A 22,568-nucleotide genomic window follows, 5' to 3' on the forward strand; every position below is an offset into this window, starting at 1 on the left:
AAGACTCAGTCACTCTTCATAAACTCCAGGAATCCTTCACTGCCCCCTCTGCCCACTGAACTCCTATTTAGCACTTACATGAATTCTGCTTCATACACTAGCAATATCTCAAATACCTAACTGTGGCTCAGAGAGGGAGGAAACCCTGCCTAAAACTGTTCTTCCATATCCTTCAGTGACTAGCAGAGGGTCAAGGGAGGACTCAATAGGAATGTAACACTCACAGACACATTAAGGCAGGATAGCTAAAGCAAAATCACCTGTTGCAATGCTGTCCACAGAACACACGCCATTAAACTACAGCATGGGCTTCCCAGGTGGCTCAGTGGTGAAGAATCCCCCTGCCCATGCAGGAGACCCGGGTTCAATCCCTGGGTCAGGAAGATCCCCTGGAGAAGGAAATGGAAACCCACTCCAGCATTTTTGCCTGGGAAATCCTATGGACAGAGAAGTCTGGTAGGCTACAGTCCACAGGGTTGCAAAAGAGTCAGACACAACTCAGCAACTAAACAACAATGACAAACTACAGGATATGCCACTGGATTACATTTTAAACAGACTATCTTTAAAAAGTTATTTTGAATAGTTCACTAACTTGGCCCTCTTCAGAAATCAGAAAGAAAATACTGGTAAATCTGACCACATAGAAGTTCTTAAATTTCCTTTTAAAAAGAGACACCATAAACAAAATAAGGCCAATAGCTCCAATACTCAAATTACTCCTAGAAATTATTAAGAAATGAACACCTAATTTTAAAAATGGACAACAGACATGAATAGGAAATTCACAAAAGCAGTGACTAATTACTAATAATCAGTCATTAGCAATGACTACTAATAATTAGTCATTATTAGTAATGACTAATAAATATAGGAAAAGATGCTTTACTTCACTAGTAATCAACATAATACACATTAAAAAAGCAACTACTTTTTCGCCTGAAAAGCAACTCCTGGCATTTGAGCAGACATGGGAGAGTAAAAATTGCCAACATCCAATACCAGAGAAGGTATAGAGCAAGTTTTCTCCACCACTACTGACATTTTAGACCAGATAACTCTTTGCTGGGGAGCAGGGAGAAGTGTCCTATGCATTGTAGGAAGTTTCACAGCATCCCTGGCTGAAACCACCAAAACATTTCAAATATCTCTGAGTAGTAAAGCAGTTAAATAAAGCATGACTCATCAACACAGTAACACAGCTCATAGTCATTATAAAGAATGATGGTGTCTGTGACTATGTGCATTGACATGGAAACATGACCCTAACACACTGATTAAGAAAACAGGTTACAAAAGCATATGAAATAGGATCCTATTTACCTAAAGGAATATATATGTATATGCACATGTGTGCACGAATGTATATGCTTGTAAGCAGTAAGGGAGATGGAGGAAGGATAGGGAGGGACAAAGAAATGTTAAAAGGATAATCCCTGCAAAGGTAACTGCATCTGCCTTTAGTGGTAGGATTCCAGGTGCTTTTATCTTTGTCTCTATACTTTAAGGTACTGTTTGAATATTCTAGGTACTATCTTTAAAATGAGAAAAGGCGAAGCTTTTATATTTATGTAAAATTTAAATATATTTATGTAAAATTATTAATGTTAAATGAATTTTTAAAAATTCCAGATAGAAAGCACCAATAAAATTATATGAAGAGATCACTGTAGGACTATAAAGTTGATGAAATTAACTCACTTTAGTCATCCATAAAGAACTATGCTTTGCCATGCCTCTTGAAGAAGCCACACTGTGGGCAACAAAGTCTCCCTATCTGAGCAGCCTCCTTAGATTCCAGCCTCCCACTGGATCACAGCATAAACAAATGTCTTTAAGAAGATAATTCATGTATAAGAAGTAAGCCTCTGTTTCTCCCACTACTCTGTAAGCTCCTTAGAGAGAGGGTCTATAGTTTATCTATCCTGTAATACTAAAACCTAATGAAATGCCGAGAAGACAGTGTCTGATGCCTACAAATGTTTGCTAAATGAGTCCCATTTAAGAATTTTATTTATTTTTTTTGGTTTAGTTTCATTTAGCTTGTTTCTCCGTAATCTAGATGTGGGTTTTTAAAATGTACTTCACTAAACTACCAGCATATTCTTTCCAGAAAGAATTTTTAATTGGAATCTCTAATTCAGATAATTTTTAAAGCTTAAAAAAAAAAACTCTATACAATACCTCTATTAGTCACTAACACTCCCAGAGTTAGCAGGCATTACTCATCTGACCTGAGACTTAGTAAAGCAGTCCAGTTTCTCAAAATTCCAGGAAAGATTTTTGAGGAAAGGACTCAAGAGAAATTAACAAGTGTATGAGAGAGAACTGTACAGTAGAAGACAGAGAAACCAGGTAGTTTAATTTAGTATACTCTTCTCCAAGAGATCTGAAGCCATAGTGTACACCCAAGGTGATGACAAAAAAGATCACAAATCTGAGGGTTGACCTCTGCTGTCCCATCCTTTGACCACTCTGGCCCCTTGTCCCCTCTAGTCACTATAATATGGCTTCTTTCTATCCCTATCAGGGTCATAAAATTGCTTTCTCAAAAAGACTCTGTGGCAGACACAGAGCTGCAGCACTCAAGAAAGGAACTGAGGCCCAGCTACAAGGAGTAGCTAAGGTTAGCAGAGCCTCCAGCTGTTAGCACCTCTGGGGTCCACCTCAGCCAATGACTGAGCAAGGCAGTGACATCATTTCTCCCCAGTGTGGGTATCCTCCAAGAGGCCATCTTTGCTCCAGAGCTCCTGGTTTTGTCAAGTCCATGTCCTAGATTGACAGCTCCTTTTCCCAATCCTGCTTCCTCTCTCTTTTTCTCCTCCATTCGTGTTTCTCCCCAGTAACCCTCTGCACTTCCAGCTCTGTCTCAACATCTGCTTCCTGGAGAACCCAACCTGGGACAGACATCTTCTAAACAATTCACTCTCCCAAGTTCCTGGCAGTCGGGATCATCCTTTCCACTTAAGACTTTCTTGGTCCCACGACATACTAGCTCTACCTTGCTCTGTGTTTATGGGTTCACTTCCCTCACCCTTTATTCTCCATTCTGGACATTTTTCAAAGCCCAATTTTGAGCCCTTAGTTCTTAAAAAGTGCTTTAATTCTGACAACAACAAGTCACCTTAATGACTCCCAGATCCCTTTCTAGTCTTGACCTCTCAACTGAGCTCTGGTTTATATCACTAATATTAAAAGATTTCCAGGCTAAATTTGTCTCAATCCAAAAAATCGAAAGGAGAGTTCATTATCTTTCTCCCCCAAAACAGGTTTCCCACCCTGATTCTGACTGTGGTACCACCATTCCCTTAACAACAAAACTATGGACTCTCCTCTTGTACTTTTTTATATAGTTTGTCTTATTTCTGGATCCAATTCAATCCTCTCCCCCAGGGTCAATCCCTCTCCTCACCGACTCGTGAAAGATTAACCAGAGACAGTGAGGCTGGGGGAACAAAGGCTTCCTGCCCTCACCAGCAGGTCCCATTCTCCCTTCTGAGGCCCTAACAGAGACCACTCATCAGGATACGACATGGTAAACACATCAAGCTGATGAAGTTCAATTAGAAGGCTGACTTGAAGATCTTGTCTGCTATTCCACATTTCACAAATGCACAAGATGAAGCTCGGGAAGAAGAAACCTCCAAGGGTCACACACAAACAAAAGGCAGAGACAAGTCTCCTGACTCCCTAACCAGTGCTCTCTTTCTCCTGACACTTTTTCCTCTGTCTCCAAAGGATTTCCTTTCCAAATCTTTCACCACAAATGCGCTTACTGAGGAGCCACACACATTCCTTAGGGTCAATGACAACAGACTATTGCTGTAGAAGCATTCTCTGACCCAATGCCTCCAGTCCTCACCACCGCTAAGTACTTCCCTTCCTCTGTGTTTCCCAGCACTGTGTACTTTCTTTATCTCATTATATCTGGACTGTCAGCTTGCTGATACGTTTCACTCACAAGACTTCAAGCTCCATGAGAGTAGGGAGCTTGTTGGTTTTGATTCCCAGGGCCACCACCCCAGTCTAGCACACATCAATCTTTACAGCAGTCCCTCACTTGGTTCCCCATCTCCAGCCTCTCACCTCGTATTATCACACCCACATCATGAGAAAAATCTCAGAACTCTCTGTCACGTATCTACCCTCCAAAGTTTAATAACTTCCCCTCTTTAGAGGATCAGTTCTAAACTACTCATTCTAACACAGTCAACAAATACACATTAATCATTTATTCTGTACAAGAACAAAATCATCTAAAATGTAATCCCATCTCCCTTTAAATCCTGATTTTCCACCATGTCTCAAAACAAACACGCTACTCAAAGTATTTCCTTATCGCTCACAATACTGCAAGTTTCAGCTCTTGCTCTCATGCACAGGGCCATCACCATAACTGCCATCTTTCTTTGACTATACTGGACAAGATCAGCCCCACTCCCTCCAGAAGCAGCTGACAGTCTATCCCTTCCATAAATGTTTTGTCTACAACCGTGTGCATTTTTTTCTCTATTTCCTTTAAACTTCTACAGCAGCTCCATCTGACAGAAACAGAATGCAAACTACAAATGGAATTAAAGTTTTAATAGCTACATTTTTAAAATGTACAAAGATGCAAAAGGTAAAAAAAAAAGCTAACATTAAATTTACTAATATATCCAAAATATTACAACTACAACATGTAATCAATGTTTTTAAATCTTTCAAAGAGCTGTTTTACATTCCTGTACTAAGTCTCTGAAATCCAGTGTATATTTTATATTTACAGCACTTCTCAATTTGGACTAGCTGCTTTTTCAATGCTCAATAGCCAAATGTGGTTAATGGCTAAGGTACTGAACATCATATTCCATAGTTATTTTCCACACTTGTAGACTTAGCTTATATATTAACTTCTTGTAGTCATTTCATGTATTGTCTTCTTTACTAAACCACATGCTTCTCAATGTAAGGGGCAATGGTGTACAATTTTCACTTCCCCAGAGTCCAAGCAAAAGGTATAGATTAAAACCTTCAAATTTACATGCTGCTTTGTAGATTAGTTTTCTTCAGCATCAGTGTGTGGTAAGAAATAGTTGGCTAGTAAATGTTCTGTTGTCACACATAAAGGCTGTGAGCTTCATTTATTCAAGCAAGTATGTTGTTTAAACGTCTTCTTATTCCCATTTAACAGATCCCAGGTGGCACAATGGTAAAGAATCCATTGCCAGTGCAGGAGACGCAGGAGACTCAGGTTCGATCCCTGGGTCAGGAAGATCCCTTGGAGTAGGAAATGGAAACCCACTCCAGTATTCTTGCCAGGAAAATTGCATGGACAGAGGAGCCTAGCAGGCTACAGTACATGGGGTCGCAAAGAGTTGGACAGGACTGGACACGCACACACTTAAAATACAATGAGCAAAGCAAATTCCCCAAAATCATCCCAATGAAGAACTTCAGAATTTCAACCTAGTTTGATCTGCTAACACCGTGGTGGTCCACTGCACGCACTCACGTGTGCGCAGTCATGTCTGACTCTTTGCAAAGCCATGGGCTGTAGCCCACCAGGCTCCTCTGTCCATGCAATTTTCCCAGCAAGAATACTGGAGTGGACTGCCATTTCCTACTCCAGGGGATATTCCTGACCCAAAGATCGAACCCAAATCTCCTGTGTCTTCTGCACTGGCAGGCAGATTCTTTACCACTGTGCCACTTGGGAAGCCGGTGTCCCATTATCTAATAGTATCTTCTCAAATCATCACTGAAGGGAGTCATGAGAGTTAAGTCAGCTGCCCACCAGCTCCTGCTCTCACTCCAAGGTAACAGCATCTGGCTGAGACATCAAATATCCTATGAACTAAAAGAACTGATGGAGATGTGCAGCCTGGTGGAGCAGACAGTGCTCCATCCTCCCAGAGCTGCCTACCCAGTGAAATATAATACCTTCAACGTTGTCCCCTTGACAGAACAGCTTTCATCCTAACTGCCGCACTTCTGGTTGGTACACCAGGCCCACATAATAACACTCTCCTGGTAGCTGTGAAGCTAATAATTCCTAAAGAAGCAAAAGGCAGAGAAGAACCTTGAGATGAAAAAATTATTTTTTCCAATAGTGCAGAAATCTCTTCCTAACTGTAGATCTCCTTACAAAAAATTTGACTGTATACAGATTTACTCCCAAATACTTTTCCACAATTAAAACCCTAATCTCTGAAAACAGCAGTCCATGAGGTTGCAAAGAGTCAGATACAACTTAGCAACTAAACAACAGCAACCAGCAGTTTCAAGTACACACAGATTGGGGTTAAAAAAAAAGAAGGAATCTGAAGGTAGAATGAGAAGAAGTAAATAAAGCAGAGAGCAGAGCAGAGCAGAAAAACAGATTCATGAAATGAAGCCTTGGGGAACATAAAGGAAACTGAGCCAAAGGCTCAGGAAGGGAACTGGGACACACGTAAGAGGAACTGAGGAGAAAAGCTGGGAGTATCTGGATTTCAATGTGCCAACAGTCACTGAGGGGATTACAGTAACCCTCCTGTTGGGGAAAATGAGAGGGCAAACTGTGTAAGTGAGAAAAGGTCATTCAAAGCCTCTTCCGTCTCTAGCTTCCAGTTACTATGTACCTCTGGGACTGCAGTAAGACCCCAGAGGAAATACAAAACGGGGACCAGGAAGGTTAAGAGTCACTGAGTCATAAGATTAGAAAAGCACTGGCTATTAAGATGGAAGGTCACACATAAAAATACACCTCACGGATTGCATACCATCCCCAATAAAGCAAAAGCTTACATGTATTTCAATAAACGAAAAACTTCCCATCTATCTTACTGAAAAGTTTCTAGCAAATGGAAAAAGGAAATAATCTAGAATCCATTATTACCATTTTAAGATTTTTACATGTCTCTCACAAGCTCTTTATTTGGAAAGCTGTCTTTATTGTTTCATTTTGGTGAGATACAAAAAAATATTTACAAAGACTTTCACAGACTCACTCGTGAGTTACACTCTGGTCCTCTAAATGGGGATTTTTTTTTTTTTAATTAGATTTTTAGAACAGAAACAGCTTTAACCACAGGGGTTAACAGAAACATAACACTAAAGATTAGAGAGAGAATACTTACACATGCCAAATTCACAAGAATTAACCAAATCTTTTACATTGTGTTTCACACAAAGAAAGCTCTTTACTGCAACTTGCTTCCTTTATATTTTCAACAGATTGCTGGCCTGGCTCAATTACTTCTAAAGCTAGCAAGATTAAAATTTTTTGAGGCTAAATGCCTACACGGGAACAAAACATATGACATTATTCACAAGATATTCAAACAACTGCATGGCCAAACTTTAAAAATATTCAGTTGAAAATCTATCATTGAGAAATGAATAAAGATTCAAAGTATTCATGTTGCTCCTCAAATTGTCTTCATTTAGATTCTCACTAGTTGTGAGCTCTTTTACCTCAAAAGGGCACAATTTAAAACAAAACAAAATCCTGTGTTTCTAAAAACAACAGGATAAAAGTGCAGAGACAATAAGCTTATTTCAAGATATTTCCAGCACTGACATGTAATTCACACTGCAACCATAATTATAAAGTAAAATCATAACAGAGGTTGCAAAAATATCACTAGATTTTACTATAATTAAGAAAACATTTACTAATAACAATAAAAGTAATAATTTCAAGGAACTTTTTTTATTGAAGTGTAGTTGATTTATAATGTTCTGCTGGTTTCAGGGGTACAGCCAAGTAATCCAGGTACATATACATGTGGAGGGCGGTGTACATATATTCTTTTTTCAGGTTTTTTTCCCTTATAGATTACTACAAAATATTGAGTAGAGTTCCCTGTGCTGTACAGAAGGTCCTTGTTAGTTATCTGTCTTCAACATAGTAATATATAGATGTTAATTCCAAACTCCTAATTTATCCTTTCCTCCCCCCTTCCCCTTTGGCAACCATAAATTTGTTTCCGATGTGGAAATTTATCTTCTATGGATATTTATTTCATTCTTCTTTATGGCTAGATAATATTCCATTGTGATATATATATATATATATATATATATCTTCTTTATCCATTCATTCTAAATAGTGCTACAGTGAAGAGATGCATGTGTCTCTTTTAATTATAGCTTTCTCCAGGTGTGAGATTGTTGGATATGGCAATTCTATCTTTAGTTTTTTAAGGAACCTCTATACTGTTCCGCATAGTGGCTGCACCAATTTACATTCCCACCACCAGTGTAGGAGAGTTCAATTTTAAGGTACATTTAGATTTCTAGAAGGAATATTTAAAAAATTAGTTAACAGTGGTTACCTTGAGGGTAGATAACTAGTGTGGGCCAGAGTACAGATGATACTTACTTTTCACTGTCCTAAATGCTCTTTTGAAAATTATGAATTTTATACCATGTATATATAGGAGGTATTCAAAAAGGTTTTTTTGGTTTACATTTTTTAAATGATAGGCTTCATCTTTTCATCTTCTTAGAATTGCATGTATTAGAATTCCAAGAATCTCTACTAAGTAACACTGGAGATTTAATATCTTTCTGCAAGACCACTGAAATTCTAAATCACCTGAAGATATTTTTAAAATATCAGTGGAGTGCTTCCCTGGTGGTCAGTGGTTACGAGTCGGCCCTGCAATGCAGGGGATACTGGTTCCATCCCTGATCTGGGAAGATCCCACACGTTGCAGAGCAACTAAGCCTGTTCGCCACAAATACTGAGTCTGCACTCTAGAGGCCAAGAGCTGCAACTACGAAAGCCTGGGTACCCCCAGAACCCATGTTCTGCAAGAAGAAAAGCCACTGCAATGAGAAGCCCGTGCACCGCAAGAAGAGGGTAGCCCCTGCTCGCTGCAACTAAAGAAAACCCATACACAGCATCAAAAACCCAGCACAGCCACAAATAATTAAATAAATAAAACGAAACACCAGTGAAGAATTGCTGCTTCTCCTTCAAATAATATGCCCAATATCTTTTTCCCTTATGAATTTAAGAAATTTACATAACCTAAAAGTAACAATGTCTGCTTCAGATGGCACATTAATAAAGTTTCCTAAAATATGGAATCTACACACAAAAGTCCCTTCTTAAAAAACAACAGACAAAAGAAGGGCACAAAGATCAAAACCAACGGAAAAACTGGTGAAAAAAATTTCTAAAACATTAAGCTCAATAATGTTTACTCAGCCACCTATATGTATGGATCTTCCTATACTGAAAAATTTCCATCAAAATCTCTCTCAGTTTTTAACCTCTCATCAGTTATCACAGAATATACTGAAATTGCATACAATAAACTACAGTTTGTTCTAAGGAAGGACTGTTCATATAAGTATAAAAGCAAGTAAAGAATGTGTTTCTGAGATTTCTTTCCCACCATTAGTCCACTGCTATCTACTTTCACAGGTGAAAAGTAGATCTCTACACAATCAGAACAAGCTTAACTTAAAACGGTAACTTAGTTTAGTATCCCTCTGTATTCCAGCCTGAAAAAGAGATCAAACCAATGACAATTTAAAAAATGAGTTGCCTTGCAACACTGCAATTACAAATTAAGCTAACATAGCTGATGATTCTACAGGGGTACACAGGCTGACTATGGAGGTGAAGATCTATACAGCTACGACTCAGGTGAGGAGCCAGAAATGCCTCAGCTAGAGCCAGAGAGTCACCTGGAGCGGGTGCACGGACTGCCAGCAAGAAGCTAGAGGGGTAACAGGAAATGTGGGAGGAAAATGAAAAAAGACTGGAGGCCAGGAATGAGGCAGAGTTGGTTCCCTATTTGTGGGAGGGCGGGAGGGCATGGAAGGGGTCAGGCGGCGACTGGAGGTGGAGTTTACAAAGAAACATCACTGCGACTAGAGGACTACTCAACATCTGCTTCTGTAGCAGCTTATGTAAATCACAAGTAGTTTTTAAATTCGTTCTCTATTTTTATCTTATTGGTAAGTTTAATGAAACTATGTTTACCTCAACAAATATCTTTCTTAATTTTTTTTTGGATTTTAAGTTTCAAAATTTCTACAGATAGCAATTTTTGTTTTACTCAAAAACAGACTATTATTTAATAATAAAATTTAGGTGTCAAAAATAAGCTTTTTGACTTGAGGCTGTCAAGGGGGAGAGGATGTGGAGAGGGATAGATTGGGAGTTTGTGATGAGCAGACACAAGCTATTATATATAGGACAGATAAACAGTAAGGTCCTACTGTCCAGAGAATGATAAACCATAATAGAAAAGAATATGAAAAAGAAGGTGTGTGTGTATATATATATATATATATGTATAACTGAATAACTTTGGTATATAGCAGAAATTAAAACATTCTAAATCAACTATACTTCAATGAATTTTTAAAACAAATTTTTTTAAAAAAATTAGCTTTTGAGAAAATAATAATAAATGAAACAACTGACAAAGGATTAATTTCCAAAATATACAAGCAGCTCATCCAACTCAATGCCAGAAAAACAAACAATCCAATCAAAAAGAGGGGAAAAGACTTAAACAGACATTTCTCCAAAGAAGACATACAGATGGCTAACAAACATATGAAAAGATGTTCAGCATCGTTCATTATCAGAGAAATGCAAATCAAAACTACAATGAGATATCACCTCACAATTGTCAGAATGGCCATCATCAAAAAGTCTACAAACAATAAATGCTGGAGAGGGTGTGGAGAAAAGGGAATGCTCTTGCACTGTTGGTGGGAATGTAAATTGATACAGCCACTATGGAAGATGGTATGGAGATTTGTTTAAAAACTAGGAATAAAACCACCATATGACCCAGTAATCCCACTCCTAGTCATATACCCTGAGGAAACCAAAATGGAAAAAGACATATATCCCATTGTTCATTGCAGCACTATTTACAATAGGCAGAACATGGAAGCAACCTAGATGTCCATTGACAGATGAATGGATAAAGAAGTTGTGGTACATATACAAATGGAATATTACTCAGCCATAAAAAGAACACATTTGAGTCATTTCTGATGAGAGTGATGAACCTAGAACCTATCGTGAAGAGTGAAGTCAGTCAGAAAGAAAGATAAATATCGTGTTCTAATGCATATATACAGAGTCCAGAAGAATGGTACTGAAGAATTTACTTGCAGGGTGGCAATGGAGAAAGACACACAGAGAATAGACTTGTGGACATGGGGAGAGGGGAGGAGAGGGTGAGATGGATGGAAAGAGTAACATGGAAACTGACATCACCATATGTAAAATAGATAGCCAATGGGAATTTGCTGTATGGCTCAGGAAACTCAAACAAGGGCTCTGTATCAATCTAGAGGTGTGGGATGGGGAGGGGAGGGGAGGGAGGCTCAAAAGGGAGAGGATATATGTGTACCTATGGCTGATTCATGTTGAGGTTTGTCAGAAAACAGAAAAATTCTATAAAGCAATTATCCTTCAATAAAAAATAAATTAAAAAAAATAAGCTTTTTGTACTGGGTCCCTCAAGGAAATACTTATTATAACAGAGACCAGAACATTTATCTAAATGAGAACTATACTACAAAGTAATCTCCTTAAAAGTAAAAGATAACTTTATTCCCAAGATAATGCCAATATTCCAAACTTTTCACAACTTCAGGCTTCCCTGGTGGCTCAGTGGTAAAGAATCCACCTGCCAAAGCACGAGACACAGGTTCGATCCCTGATTCAGGAAGATCCCACATGCCGCACAGCAACTAAGCCCAAGCGCCACAACTAATGAGCCTGGGCCCTAAAGCCCGGGGGCCACAACTACTGAAGTCCACACACCCTAGAGCCTGTGCTCCACAACAAGGGAAACCACTGCAATGAGAAGCCTGCACACCGTATATGAAGAGTAGCCCCCACTCGCCGCAACTAGAGAAAAGCCCACATAGGAACGAAGACCCAGAACAGTCAAAAATAAGTTAATAACATCATTTTTAAAAAAAAGAAAAGAAAGAAAATTTCACAACTTCCCTTCAGAAAAGAAATATGTAGTTTATGACCTACAGCTGGAAAAAATCAGTCATTATTTTACAATCTCCAAATATATATACATAATTAATAATAAGTTCTCAAAGATAACAGACCATGTCTTCTTTGAAAAATCCCTTCTCCCTCAGCACCAATGCTGTCCCAGAATGGTTCTTGCATCTCACTTCTGCATCAGGCTTCTTTTCTTCCCTCTACCCTAGCCATTCTCCAAGGCCATTGCTGAATTTCTCTCCTCTTTCCACGCTTCAACTACTAGATCTGTACCAACAGCCCCGCACTTCTCCAAGAACATCATCTCCAGCTAAACCTCCATCCATCAAGGACCTCAACAACTCTTTCTTCTTCCTACACACAAACACACTCATATCCTACACTTCAATCAAAATAAGTCACACCGAAGTCTCTATACATAAGTGCCTGATGAATTTCTGTGGCCTGCAGCAGTTTACATGGATCCCTTAGAGCTAAAAGCAGTCAATAAATATCCATTGAAAGGATAAATAAATGAATGAATGAATGCTGTTGTTCTTGTTGTCCAGCTGCTAAGTCATGTCTGATTCTTTTGCAATCCCATGGACTGTAGCCTACCAGACTCCCCTGTCCATGGGTTTCCCAGGCAAGAATACTGGAGTGGATTGCCATTTCCTTCTCCAGGGGATTGAACCCTGTCTCCTGCATTGGCAAGCAGATTCTTTACCACTGAGTCACCAGGCTACCTGCTGAATGAATTAATAGAATGGGCTTAATTCTCCCCCATACCACATAATCACACCCTAGCTTTCTTCAGAGATCACTTCAAAGCTTTTTTTCATGAAGTAATTTCACCAGTAAAAACTACTGGTCTCTTCCTCTAAAATCCCATGGCCTCTTATCTTCTATCACATTCAGCATCTTCCTCTCAATAGTATTTCTGTACTTCTTATCTGTCACCAGATCTTACATTTTTTAAGGATAGGGTAACTCTCTGAGTAATATAATCTACATACATACCAGAAAGACAGAGAGAGAAAGAGAGATTTCCCTAATGGCTGCTTAAGTTTTTAGTTTGCCTACCAAAATTTAAACTCTTTAAATGCAAAAACTGATGTTTCTTTCTCCTCCACCTGTGCCATCCATATTACCCTTAGAATTAGGCACAGTATCTAATAACACATAAAGTGTCACCACGAACATCAAAAACTGTGAAAGTAGTTCAAAAAGATAAGTGTCAAACATATTTTAGAATGCCCATATAGTTTTCCAAAGTGATAAATTTTAACCTCATTTTGGGTGTGTAACTTTTTTTCTATTTAATAAATCAATTCTATATTTCCTCCAAGGTATTAACTCGTAAAGAGCCTAAAAATACTAATTTTTTAATGAAATTACCATGATACCTTACACTGAGTATACACAAATGTCATTTAAGAACAAATGAATGAGCAAATTAAGGCAAAAATTCTTCCTAGCCAATGGATTACTGATTCTTTTGTGACCCCATGGACTGTAGCCCACCAGAGTCAAACTACAGAGTCAAAACTCCAAAAAGGAGAGAACTAAATAGCAATTTTCTAGTATTTCCAATTCCAGACACATTGGCAAGATGAACAGAACTAAATCAATCCCCAAATCTCTCAGTTAAGCTGACAAAGAGACAAAATACAAATACACGTTTGCATTATCAACATCTTGTGGGTAAAAGTTATGAACTGGGATTTATTTCCTGCCTAGGCTTCCCAAGCGGCACCAGGTGTTAAGAACCTCACCTGCCAATGCAGTAGATGTAAGAAAGGTGGGTTCCATCCCTGGGTTGGGAACCTACTCCACTATTGTTGCCTGGAGAATCCAGGAGAGAGGGGCTGTAGCTGGGCTACAGCTCATGAGGTCAAGAGTCAACATGATGGAAGTGACTTAGCATGCACACACACCAAGCCTGCAGTCAAGATTCCTCCAGACACCTTTTCCATAAGCAGCCACAAAGACAATGCTGAATGGTATACAACAAAAGTAATAGCAAACATTTCATTGACGTCATCAACTGGAAGACAAAAAAATGAAAACAAGAGTGGAAACAAACAGAAACCAAATAGTAAAATGCCAGCCCTAAATCGAACCACATCAATAATTAAATGTAATTGGTCTGTACACACGTAATTATAGATTATCAAAATGGATTAAAAAACAAGAACCAACTACATGCCATCTAAAGAAACTCACTTTAAACATGGTGGTATAGGAAAATTAAAAGTAAAAACAGTGAAGAGTAAAATTCAACTCTGTTCATAATTACCAAAAACTGTAAATAACACAAATATTATTCAAGAGTGAATGGATTAACCATGGTATATCCATACAGTGGAATACTGCTTAGAAACAAAAAGAATTATTGATACAACATCAGTGAATCTCAAAGGCATATATGCTAAATAAAAGAAGCCAATGTCAAAAGGTTACATACTCTGTGACTCCATTTTTATGACATTGTGGAAAAGACAAAACTACAGTAATTAAGAACAGGTCATCGATTGCCAGCAGTCAAGGAAGAGGGAGCAGCATGAAGGAAATTTTGGGGATGGTGTAACTGACAAAAACCCAATTTTGGTAGTAGTTATACAAATCTATGTATGTTAAAACTCAGAACCATCCACCAAAAAAGTTAATTTTACTCTGTTAATTTTAAAAATGTATTCAAATAAAGATTAAGTGGATGATCTCCATGAATTGTTCCAGACTATGATTTTGTGTATAAGAAAAGAGAGTAGGGTGAAAGGAAAACAGGCAGAATGCTGAGTCCTACTGGCATAAAAGCCACTAGTCATAAGAACCTCTGGATGACTCCACAAAATATACAAAGCAAACTCAATCTTCAGAAATTCACTCCCAGAAGAGGCTAAAAAAACGAGACATTCATGTCCAAAATGTGTATATTTTAAAATGCCTATGAATGGTTCTTCTTGTCTGTTTCCGTATTTTAAACTTTCAAGAAGCTGCCAATTTCTCCTGGCCAAGTGCCACTTGCCCTGCTTGCTGCTGCTGCCCTGCTTGGGGTTACTCAATTTACAAGCATTCCTTTATTCATACCTTACTCTCTCTTAATGATGGGGTCTTTGGCAGTCACAATAAAAACCTTTGCAGGGTGCCGATAGAGCTCCTCACCCGGAAACTGCGTTCCTGCGGGACACGGCACACCCTGGACTCGATCCAGACTTGAGGACGCCAGGTCGTCCTCACTAATCGGAAAGCGTCCCCCATTGCTACAGCGCCCCAAAAGCCGAGGCCGCCGAGGGCCGGGCCCTGGGGCACTTCTCCCTCCCTTCTCGGAACTGCCCGGTTGCCTGCGGTGCAGCTGGCCGTTTTGAGGACTGCCCCGGTGCGGAGCGTGCGCCTTGCAGGGCTCTGCCCAGGCACCTTGGGCAAGCCCCTTCCTCTCCCAGACAAGAGTGAAGAGGAAACTTTGGGTTAGTTTCCTAGGGAGCTTCCCACCGCCCTCTCGGAGTCTGAAACCTTCCCGGCCTCCTGTGCCAACAGGGAGCCGAGCTCGCCGCTCAGGGTCCCCACCCCCGCGGTCCCTTGCTCAAGGTGAGCCCTGGGGAAACTAACGCAAAACAAGAGGGAGTCCAAAAAATGCAAATGCCGGTCTCTGCCCCCTCCACCCCAAGCAGGCCGCTCGGCCACATTCTGGGCTGCCACTCCCTGTGGTCACCGCCCGCCTGCCCGCTTCCACCGGGGATAGTAGAGCGCGCGCCGAGGAGGGGCGAATAGGGATCTGGGAGAGGGTGTGCCCACCTTGAGCTGGGATTTGGAGACCTTGCCGCTGTGGTCCAGGTCGAGCGCGGTGAACGCATGCCAGATGCCCTTGAGCAGCTCATCCTTCAAGCTCCCCATGCCTGCGGCGCTGCTCCTCCGGCTGCGGCGACTGCCCCGCCAGCCACTCTGCGTCTGAAGCCCCTCGGCCTCTGCCTCCCCCGCCTGCCGAGCGGTCACGTGACCTCGCCAGGCCCGGCCCCGCCAGGCCCCGCCCACTCGGCGCCCTCGGGGGAACTGCGCTCCGCAGAGCGAGCCCGGAGTCGCGTGGTCTGCCTATCCCTGCGGGTGTGGACGCCCAGCCTTGTTTCCCGGCTAGGAAGACAGGCGACACCACGCACTCCCCTAGTGCTTCCAAAACCGGCTCGGGCCACTTTTCGGTACTTGCACGCCTTCCAAACAAGAGCCCCTATCCCGAGGAAAAATATGAGGGTAGAGGAGAGCAGCCTCCTCGGCTTCAGTACGCGTCCAGCAGCGACAAAGGGAGCCCTGGTCCTGACCCTAGAAGGGGGTCACAGTCTGAAGAGGCCAGACAAGATCCCCAAAAATTCCCGGGCAGGGCTTCAAATTCTGGCACAGTTCCTAGTGGGAGAGTACATGGAGCCGCAGGGGAAGCAGGGAAGGGCCTCGAGGGAAACTGGTTCATTCATTTCGTAAACCGTTTCTTGATGTCTACTGTGTAGTGGATTCCGGGGTCTCAGAGACGAGGTTTAAGGTGGGTTTAGAAGTCAAGAGAGTCAGGCAACATTTTCTTTCTAACTCTCAGCTGTTTAGGGTCAGTTCACAACTTACAGAGGGTTTGACATTCTGTTTCCTGATATTTCTGTGCTTGTATAATATGAGATCTGGAAGGACCCCAGTAAATCACTCCACCCATCTTACTAATCGGAATGGGTGGACCATTTAGAAGAACCTATCCATGCCCAGAAGAATGTCCTCTTCATTGTAGATGTTCATTTCATATCTGTTAACAGTGATCACTTGAGCTCTTTGGGCTTCAAATTTTCCACATATGAAATGAGCATGGTTGCTCCAGATGTTCTGGAAAGGCTCTGCTAGTGCTAGACAATAACTACTGCTGGCTGACACCAGTCTGATTAAGTCACCAGGCACAGTGCCTTGCATCTCCGATCCAAGACCAAATCTGGACAAAAAGGAGAAAAAAAACAATTACTAAGAATTTTCAAAGGGAAATGGTTCTCAGGTGGTTTTGTTTTCCTCTTTTATGTTCCTAAATGCATGTATATGCACTTTGTTAAAAGGAAAAGGGTATCATAAGCAAGGGGGATTTGGAGAGAGCAGAAAAGGAAGGAGCTACTTCAGTGAGCTTGAAGCCAAAGGGAACTTGGTGGGCCAGAGGAAGGGATAACCCAGTTGAAGGGAACGGGCAGAAGCAGAGGGACTGTCAGTCTCTCACTGGAGGGCACTCGAGCCCCTGCTTCTCCATTTGTTGGGACTTTGCTTTCTCTGCTAGAATCCAGTCTCCATCAGTGATCTTCCATACTCCAGGTCAAGTCTTCCAGTCAACAAAAACACATGATTTAACCTCTAATTTCTTCACGGAACTCAGCTTTCCCTGGGTAGTGACAAAAAAGAAACCCTCCTAATTCTCAAGGTTCAGATTAACCACTAGATGACACTCCTCCTTCTCTCTGTATCTGGAAGCACCAGAAAGATGTTTCAAAGCTTTTGCTGGGGTGAGGGGTGTCACATGTCCAGCACATTCTGAACTTTCAAATTTTGACTTCTTCCACAATCCCCAGTCTCATAATCTGAACAAATTTTAAAGCAAAATAACGTCATAGGAACTGTGCTTCGGAACCTAGCAAATTATATTATCTGCTGCTGCATCACCAGTTAACCCAAAATTAGGCAGCTTAAAACAATAATAAACATAATCTCATATTTTCATCAATTTCTGGAATTTAGAAGCCATTTAGTCCTGTAATTCTGACTTGCGGACTCTTGAGAGGTTTCAGTCAGAATATGGGACTGTAGTAGTCATCTGAAGGGGAGGCTGGTGCTGTAGAAATTACTTGCATCTTGTTTCACCCTCATGGACGTGTTCACAAAAGGCCTCAGTTCCTCCCTATATGGGTTTGCCTACAGCTACTTGGATGTCCTCGCAACGTGTCAGCTGGCTTTTCCCAGAGAACTGATCCAAGAAAGAGGTGGAAGCTGTAATGTCTTTTATGATACTACCGCAAAAGTCACGTATCATCACTGTAATATTCTACTGATTACTCAGGTCAGACCTATTTAAGGTGGGAGGGGAACTCCAAAAGAGCATGAGTATCAGAAAGCAGGGCTTCCCAGGTGGCTCAGTGGTAAAAAATCCATCTGCCAACGCAGGAGATGTGGGTACAATCCCCGAGTCTGGAAGATCCTCTAGAGAAGGAAATGGCAACCCACTCCAGTATTCTTGCCTGAGAAATCCCAAGGACAGAGGACTGTGGCGGGCTACAGTCCATGGGGGTGGCAAAGAGTTGGACATGGCTTAGTAACTAAACAACAATCAAAACCCAAGAATCACTGGGGCCCATGTTGGAAGCTGGCGACCACAAAGATGTATGGTAGAATCCAAACTCCACCATTTGCTCACCTGTGAGCAAATATGAAGCTTCATTTCTTCATGTAAAATGGGAAAGCTAATCTTTATCTTGCAAAGCTGCTATTAGGCTGAAATGAGACATCAGTATATGTGAGACACAGCACCCTGGCACCTGACAACTGTTGATATTTGGCTCTTGCGGTGGGTTTTCTGCTCTGTCAATTTAACTGAACTGAAATTCAGTTCCCCAAACTTCCCTTCCCATTCTGGTTCTGGGATAGGACCGGTCACAAGAGAAATCTGTGTAAGATTTGAAAGGAGCAAGTGAAGCAGCAGTGATTGTGCTCCATGGCTGATGCCAAGTACCAGCTGCAGATTGTAAACTTTTTACTGACCTGCTGGCACACTGCTAGTGCAGAGCAGCAACTGGTCCCCAGCTCCTCCACCTCCCACCACATCTCCTATTTCAGCTTCTCCTAGACTCTGCGGCCACCCAACATAAAGAGCCAATTCATTGGAAAAGACCCTGATGCTGGGAAAGACTGAGGGCATGAGGAGAAAGGGGCAACAGAGGATGAGATGGTTGGATGGCATCATCAACTCAATGGAGATGAGTTTGAGCAGACTCTGGGAGACAGTGAAGGACAGGGAAGCCTGGTGTTCTACAGTCCATGGGGCCGCAAAGAGTCGGACACGACTGAGCAACTGAACAACAAGCCTCTGGGGCAAGGCACACATGTAGTTCTGTGGTAAAGGCATTAACTTCCTGGGGAAGGTCACCTGCATCATCAATGTGAGAGATAGCTATGGGTTCTGTTCTGACCTCACCGGTTCCGGTTTGTCCTTATGAATTCGAGTTTGCCCTCACTCTCTCCGAGTTCAATCCAAGCTGTCTTCCTGTTAGCTGTGATGACTATCAGTTTCAGGCCCATTTCTGGTTGCAGAGGCGATAGCCTTCCATAGACTTCTTCACCAGCCTTCTTTTGTGATCCCTGGTTAGTTTCCTCTGGTCCTCACAGAGGATCCTCTGATAAGCATGGAGTCTTAACCACTGGACCACCAAGAAACTCCCCCTCATAACTTTTTTAAAGGACCAACCCTGCTATTAGCTTGATCTTGTGTTTCTAGCCTCCAGAACCATGAGATAATAAATTTCTGTTATTTCAGCCACCAGTCTGTAGTACCTTACCATGGTACCGCTAGCAAACTAATAGTGTTGGACAAAAGGTTATAGCTAGCAAAAAGTTTGGCAACATTGTTAACTGACACAATGTAAAACATAGAAGGAGTATCTAATGAAAAATAGTAAGGATAGTTAATGATCTTATGGATCTGGCTAAGGAGATTTTCAGTCATAATGCTGAAATTGCCAACTGGCTTCTATTTGTCTAAGATAAAATACTTGAAGGGAGTTGAACTAAAGATGGAATTATTCAATTTGGAAGCTGCATTTAGAGGGACTGTTACAAAGCCAAGATATGCTGGGTTCAAAGATAAAACTGTTTCTAATTCCCAGTTTCTCCTGGTAAAAGACCTTCAAAGCAGGACACAGCCTAAGAGCAAAGATTAAATCCAGCACATTTCAAGAAAAGTAGAGGTAAAAATCATCTCAGGATTTTTTCAGCTCAAGGATCCAATGCAAGATTGAAAGGTATGCTTCACAGATACTCCCAGTTAGACAAAAAAAAAAAAAAAGCTTTAAGACTTTAAAGAGCATCATCTCAGAGCATCTTGACTCTAAGATCAAGGAAGCTGCTGCTAAGTCACTTCAGTCGTGTCCAACTCTGTGCAACCCCATAGATGCAGCCCACCAGGCTTCCCCATCCCTGGGATTCTCCAGGCAAGAACACTGGAGTGGGTTTCCATTTCCTTCTCTAATGCATGAAACTGAAAAGTGCAGCTTTCCAGGCTCCTCCATCCATGGGATTTTCCAGGCAAGAGTACTGGAGTGGGAAGATCAAGGAAGAGAGGGGATTATATTTAAGAGACTTCAATGCATTTAATAGAAAATCCACAATGTTGTTAAGAAAATGATATTGGTAGAAGCACCATCAACTTGGACAGAAAAAAACAGAGATAGTTCAGAATGAAAAGTGGCCTGGGGGAGGGACAGCAACGTTATACAAACAGGAAGATGACTGAGAGAGCAACCCATTTGCAAACATAGGCTATTTATTATGCAAAAGGAATAATGATTGACTACAGAGCCAAGAACCCAGAGGGAAAAGCCAAGAATTACCGAGAAACACTTCTAAGCAGGACCAGGCCTTAGTCAAGGAATTAAAACATGTGCTTGGATGGATTTCAGAACTGCTATGAACCAGTGACTGCTATGTGCCTTTCATCCCTCTCCCCTCCACTTTTTTGAATGGGAGTAGTTGTTTTAGTTATTCTGTCCCTATATTACCATTGCATATTGGCCAGTATACAAAAAAGAGCCAACATAGTCTGCATATAAAACTGACCTTCGGGAGAAAAAAGGTTGGCCTTTGGCAGGCAACTGGGAACCTAGATTTCTAGAAGGCTCCCACCATTACTTGATTAGAGTGGCTCTCTATACCTACTAAACTGTTTGGACAAACAATATGGTTCACGTTGAGTATTTGTCTTCTATCGGGGTGTCTATGATTCAGGTACCGGTCAGGCAGAGGCTACCTACTTGATTAACCCTCAATAAAAAACCCTGGGCATTGAGTCTCTAATGAATTTCCTTAGTTGGTGACATTTCACGTGTGTCTTCACAATGCATTTCTGGGGAAATTAAGCACATCTTGTGTGACTCCATTGGGAGAGGCCTCTGGAAGTTGCCCCTAGTTTTCACTGGGCATTGCCCCATCTGCCTTTCCCCTTTGCTGATTTTGCTCTGAATTCTTTTGTTGTAATAAATCTTAGCCCTGAGCATGACTATATGCTGAGTCCCGTAAGTCCTCTTAATTAATTACTGAAATTCACTGGGGGTGGTCTTGGGGATGCCCAACATAGGACGTAATGGGACAGATAACTTGTCTGTTTCATTCACAGTTCTTCAAATGAAGAGAAGTTGCAATTACCAGGATTTTTATGAGATCCTAGACTTCAAGCCAATTCCATCAAAGGCACATGAATTGTGGTAACTGGGATGAGGTGAGGGTTGTAGTAGATGGTTTCCAAGATGGCTGATAGTAACTCTGTCCCTCCCTATAGAAACATACTGCTCCTCATATCAAGAGGTGAAGTCTGGGACTTGCCAGGTGGTCCAGTGGTTAATACTCCACACTGCCAATGCAGGGAACCCAGGTTCGGTCCCTGGGCAGGGAACGAGATCCCACATGCCACAACTAAGAGTTCACATACTGCAACTAAACATCCCACATGCCACAATCCCGTGTGCCCAACTAACACCACGTGTAGCCAAATAAATACTAAAAAGAAAAGAGGTGCAGTCTAATTCCTCTCTGCTTGGATATGGGCTGGACTTAGTGACTTGTCTGACATATATGTGCTCAAGTCACTCAGCCATGTCTGACTCTTTATGACCCTGTGGACTGTAGCCCACCAGGCTCCTCTGTCCATGGAGTTTTCTCAGGCAAGAATACTGGAGTGGGTTGCCATTTTCTTCTCCAGGGGAATCTTCCTGACCCAGGGATTGAACCCATATCTCTTGCATCTCCTGCACTGGCAGGTGGATTCTTTACTACTGAGCCACCTGGGAAGACCTTTGACTTACAGAATGTTTTAAAAGTGGCAGCCTGGGACTTCTGTAGTCATATCATTAAAAACCTACACCTTTCACCCAATTTCTTGGACTTTTACTCTTGAATATGCTCTCTTGGGACTTACTGTTATGCTATGAGAAGCTAAAGTCACATGGAAAGGCCACATGGAGAGAGGAAGCAATGCTGGCCAAACCCCAACTGTTTCAACAATCCAAGACCAGATATCAGACATGTCAATGAAGGAGCCACCTTGGACATTCTACTCTCAGCAAATACAACATGGAAAAGAACCAAAACCCCGGACATATGACCCCAGGTAAGCTGTTCCTGCCATCTCCAGCCATTTGAGACAATGTAGCTTAAGGCCCCAGACAGTGGGAAACAAAAGCAAAGGATCCCCTCTGTGCCCTGCCCGAACTTCTGACCCACTAAATCATTAGCATAATAAAATGGTTGGTGTTTCATGCCACCATCCCATAGTGGTTTGGGTGGTTTGCTGGGTAGCATTAGATAACTGAACAGCAGGGACAAGATGATGTTCCCAAGATGTTTCCTTCCG

General features: G+C 41.5%; 1 protein-coding gene and 1 long non-coding RNA gene across 3 annotated transcripts in view; both read right to left on the minus strand.

Moving 5' to 3' along the window:
* Positions 1 to 16,113, minus strand: part of SWAP70 (switching B cell complex subunit SWAP70) — a 76,531-nt gene extending 60,418 nt beyond the window's left edge. For both annotated transcript variants that reach the window (XR_011249337.1, XM_069554412.1), the window contains exon 1: positions 15,746 to 16,113. Coding sequence is in view for 1 of the 2 variants with exons in the window: in XM_069554412.1 (XP_069410513.1) it covers positions 15,746 to 15,844 (99 nt within the window). In the remaining variant the exon portion in view is untranslated. The remainder of the gene's footprint in view (positions 1 to 15,745) is intronic.
* A 311-nt stretch (positions 16,114 to 16,424) lies between these two features.
* LOC138420851 (uncharacterized) overlaps positions 16,425 to 22,568 on the minus strand; it is a 70,007-nt gene continuing 63,863 nt past the window's right edge. Inside the window, exon 3 of the long non-coding RNA XR_011249339.1 lies at positions 16,425 to 16,907. This is a non-coding gene — a long non-coding RNA (uncharacterized lncRNA). The remainder of the gene's footprint in view (positions 16,908 to 22,568) is intronic.

The sequence above is a fragment of the Ovis canadensis genome, chromosome 15 (assembly GCF_042477335.2).
Source record: "Ovis canadensis isolate MfBH-ARS-UI-01 breed Bighorn chromosome 15, ARS-UI_OviCan_v2, whole genome shotgun sequence".
Classification (NCBI taxonomy): domain Eukaryota; kingdom Metazoa; phylum Chordata; class Mammalia; order Artiodactyla; family Bovidae; genus Ovis; species Ovis canadensis.